General features: G+C 38.3%; 1 protein-coding gene across 1 annotated transcript in view; it reads left to right on the top strand.

Annotated features, from left to right (window-relative positions):
- The first annotated feature begins 1941 nt into the window (after positions 1-1941).
- Positions 1942-4522, top strand: part of LHX6 (LIM homeobox 6) — a 209697-nt gene continuing 207116 nt past the window's right edge. The window contains exon 1 of the mRNA XM_075324911.1: positions 1942-2019. Within this exon, the coding sequence (XP_075181026.1) occupies positions 1942-2019 (78 nt within the window). The remainder of the gene's footprint in view (positions 2020-4522) is intronic.

Here is a 4522-nt window from a genome sequence, read left to right on the forward strand (position 1 = left end):
GTTGCACAGGCACCTCCCCTGGTGGGAGGATGCCTTAAATATGTAGTGCCTCTCAGCCACAGGCTGAGAGATACTACCGAGTAATAATGCACTGGCCCTTTAAGACTAGGGAAGGAGCACACGACCCTCTAAGCACACTCCCATGGGACCTAGTAGTAGTGCCCGCTCATCACTAGTTATGAGTACAAACCACCCGAGCATGGTAGTGCTCACTCATCACTAGTTACGAGTACTGAGCACCTGAGCATGGTAGTGCTCGCTCATCACTAGTTACGAGTACTGAGCACCTGAGCATGGTAGTGCCCGCTCATCACTAGTTACGAGTACTGAGCATCCAAGCATGGTAGTGCCCGCTCATCACTAGTTACAAATATCGAGCACCCGAGCATGGTAGTGCCCGCTCATCACTAGTTACGAGTATTGAGCACCTGAGCATGGTAGTGCCCGCTCATCACTAGTTACGAATATCGAGCACCCGAGCATGGTAGTGCTCGCTCATCACTAGTTACGAGTATCGAGCACCCGAGCATGGTAGTGCCCGCTCATCACTAGTTACGAGTACTGAGCACCCGAGCATGGTAGTGCCCGCTCATCACTAGTTACGAGTATCGAGCACCCGAGCATGGTAGTGCCCGCTCATCACTAGTTACGAATATCGAGCACCCGAGCATGGTAGTGCTCGCTCATCACTAGTTACGAGTATCGAACACCCGAGCATGGTAGTGCCCGCTCATCACTAGTTACGAGTACTGAGCACCCGAGCATGGTAGTGCCCGCTCATCACTAGTTACAAGTACTGAGCACCCGAGCATGGTAGTGCCCGCTCATCACTAGTTATGAGTATCGAGCACCCGAGCATGGTAGTGCCTGCTCATCATTAATCTTGATCTATCCATCCTGTGATTTCAATAATTCCATGAACTTTACTTCTAGATGTTGTGACTTCAATATATTATGCCACACAGATAACATAGTTCATTTTATATATATATACACATATATATATATATATATATATATATATATATATATATATATACATACACTGTATATGTGTGTGCGTGTATGTGTGTGTGTATATATATATATATATTAGGAAAGGATTATATACATAGAATGTGTGGTGCTATATATAATGACATATTTTACCCATATATTCCAATTCTATAACAGTAGACGTATATAAACTTATTTAATCCCCCAAAATCTAACACTTTACAATAAAGAGGTGATTAAAAAAGGACTGAAAGATATAACATATGCACAGAATAGTATGCAATATTTCAGCAAGGGGATAGATTCAGTGCAAGGAGCAGTTGGGGGGATCATGTGAGAAATCAGGGGGAGGAGGGGAATTAAAGTCAAGTCTGCATCATTATGATGAATGGATCAGGTGTCCTATGGAGAGTGTCCTCTATATGGAGTGTCCTCTATATGGAGCTGAAGGTCTGTAAGTGATTTAATTGTGGCAAAGTCCTCTACACAACTAATAATCTGCGACTAATACACCCAAAAATGTTCCTGAGGGCACTGGGGTCCAGGAATCAGAGCTGAATGCAGCAGATCTTAATGCTGGAGAAGAAACCTATGTGTGCTCCTAGCTGAGGACTCCAAGATGTTCCCATCACCTGTGGATTAATGTCTGACAGGTTCTCCAGGGTTTTCTCTGGAAGGTGGACCTCAGAGCTGCTGTTCTTAGCCACTTCTCAGACCTCCCTCCCAGCCTGTAATGTTCCTTCCCTTCCTTTCCTGCCATCCAACAGGAAAGTGCACAGAAGAGTCGTCTAACTTCCCACTTGCAGCCACATCTCCTCTTCTACCTCAGTCTTGGACATGAGGTCTCTAATCCTGCACCATTTCTGCTCCAGATCCTGAACCCTGGGAGGATTTTTATCACTTTTTTGACCCTATAATCATTGCTGATTGCTTTGTTTTATCTCCATGTATTGGAAAAATGAAAATGTCACCCCTCAATCAGAGGGGAACAACTTGGATCCTGAAGGAGACTCTGCAGGAAAGGTGAGACTTCATGCGCAAAGTGCGCATTTCTTGGATTCTTCTGTTGTCTTGTCTTGTAGGTTCTGGTATCATTTAATAATAGAAATTCACATTCTTGGGGCAATTGTGTTCCTCCAAGATCTGCTCATATACTATTTAATTGGCTGAGTTAACTCACAACCCAGGTTTATTGTAAAAAATAAAAAAAAGTATCATTTTGCGCATAAAAGGGAAAAAAATAATCGATTTTTAATTACAACCATTAAAAAAAATGAAATTTGCAATTCTTTGGGTGGCCTGATGGATTGCCTGATTGACAGCTGAAATTGACACTTGCTGCCTCTTATCCTGGGCATTTTGTGCAATTTCTAATTGCAGGTAGTTTGTGGGTTTTTTTCCTCTCCTCTGCCTTGGATTACATGGGAACGAAACGATTACCTCAAGAGGCATGGGTTAAGTGCAGCAAAAAAAATCAATCTAGATTCAAATTGCTTCATTAAAGAGACACATCTTTTGTTGGAAATGGTTTAAATGCCTCCTGGAAAGTTCTTATTTGTTGTTTGGAGCCGCTGTGTATGGCTGCAGGGAATATAAAGGGGGACCTGGAGGCATCTAAACCAACTTCATACTCAGGGGGTTTGCTGGCAATATCTTTTGGAAGGTGATGTCTCACCATAGGCAGATCCCCAGGGGGGCAGCCACAGGTCTGGACTCCAAGACTCCACACACCATGGTAAGAAGGGAAAGGGGAGAGAATGTATAACTGATAGGTGAGGGACCTGGGAGTGAGGGGAAGGGGACACTTAGGAAGTGTGCAGAATCACTGTGTGACTGACTGCTTACAGCAAAATGCAAGGGGACTATCCCTCTATCTATTTATTACCTATCTATCCATCTATATATCTATGTATCTATCTATAAATCCTATTTATCTATTATCTATCTATCTGTCTATGTATTACCTATCTATCCATCTATATATCTATTATCTATATAGCTATCTATTATATATATTTATATATCAATCTATATATTTATTATCTATCTATGTATTATCTCTTATCTATCAACTCTCTTATCTACCTATCTATCTATCTATCTATCTATCTATCTATCTATCTATCTATCTATCTATCTATCTATCCCTCTATCTATCTATCTATCTATCCCTCTATCTATCTATCTATCTATCTATCTATCTATCTATCTATCTATCTATCTATCTATCTATCTATCTATCCCTCTATCTATCTATCTATCTATCTATCTATCTATCTATCTATCTATCTATCTATCCCTCTATCTATCTATCTATCTATCTATCTATCTATCCCTCTATCTATCCCTCTATCTATCTATCTATCTATCTATCTATCTATCTATCTATCTATCCCTCTATCTATCTATCTATCTATCCCTCTATCTATCCCTCTATCTATCTATCTATCTATATATCTATATATCTATCTATCCCTCTATATCTATCTATCTATCCATCTATCTATTCCTCTAAATCTATCTATCTATCCATCTATCTATCTATCTACCCCTCTATATCTATTTATCTATCTATCTATCCCTCTATCTATCTATCTATCTTTCTATTCATCCCTCTATATCTATCTCTCTATCTATCCCTCTATATCTATCTATCTATCTATCCCTCTATCTATCTATCCCTCTATCTATCTATCCCTCTATATCTATCCCTCTATATCTATCCCTCTATATCTATCTATCTATCTATCTATCTATCTCTCCATCTATATCTATCTATCTATCCCTCTATATCCATCTATCCCTCTATATCTATCTATCTATCTATCTATCTATCTATCTATCTATCTATCTATCTATCTATCCATCTATCTATCCCTCTATATCTATCTATCTATCCCTCTATATCCATCTATCCCTCTATCTATCTATCTATCTATCTATCTATCTATCTATCTATCTATCTATCTATCTATCTATCTATCTATCTATCCCTGTATCCCTCTATCTATCTATCTATCTATCTATCTATCTATCTATCTATCTATCTATCTATCTATCTATCTATCTATCTATCCATCTATCTATCCCTCTATATCTATCTATCTATCCCTCTATATCCATCTATCCCTCTATCTATCTATATATCTACCTATTTATCTATCTATCTGTCTTTCTTCTATCCATTTATCTATCTATATCATCTTATCTCTCATTCTTACTATGTAGGTGTCACATGCATGGGTGATCATCTAATTTTTCTAATTATTCTTGATCCCAGTCAATCTATTACTCCATTTATTGTTTTCTTAAACATATATTTATTTATATAAATCTATTTATCTGTTTCTATCTAATCAATCCTATCTATCTATTATCAATTTTACTTTCTTGCTTTAATTTTAATTTAACTGTATCCATTCTTTCTTTCCTTCTTTCTATCTTTTCTTCCTTCTTACCTTCTTTCTTTCCTTCTTACCTTCCTTCTTTCTTTCTTTCCTTCTTTCTTAAACATCTACCTATACAA

The sequence above is a fragment of the Anomaloglossus baeobatrachus genome, chromosome 9 (assembly GCF_048569485.1).
Source record: "Anomaloglossus baeobatrachus isolate aAnoBae1 chromosome 9, aAnoBae1.hap1, whole genome shotgun sequence".
Classification (NCBI taxonomy): domain Eukaryota; kingdom Metazoa; phylum Chordata; class Amphibia; order Anura; family Aromobatidae; genus Anomaloglossus; species Anomaloglossus baeobatrachus.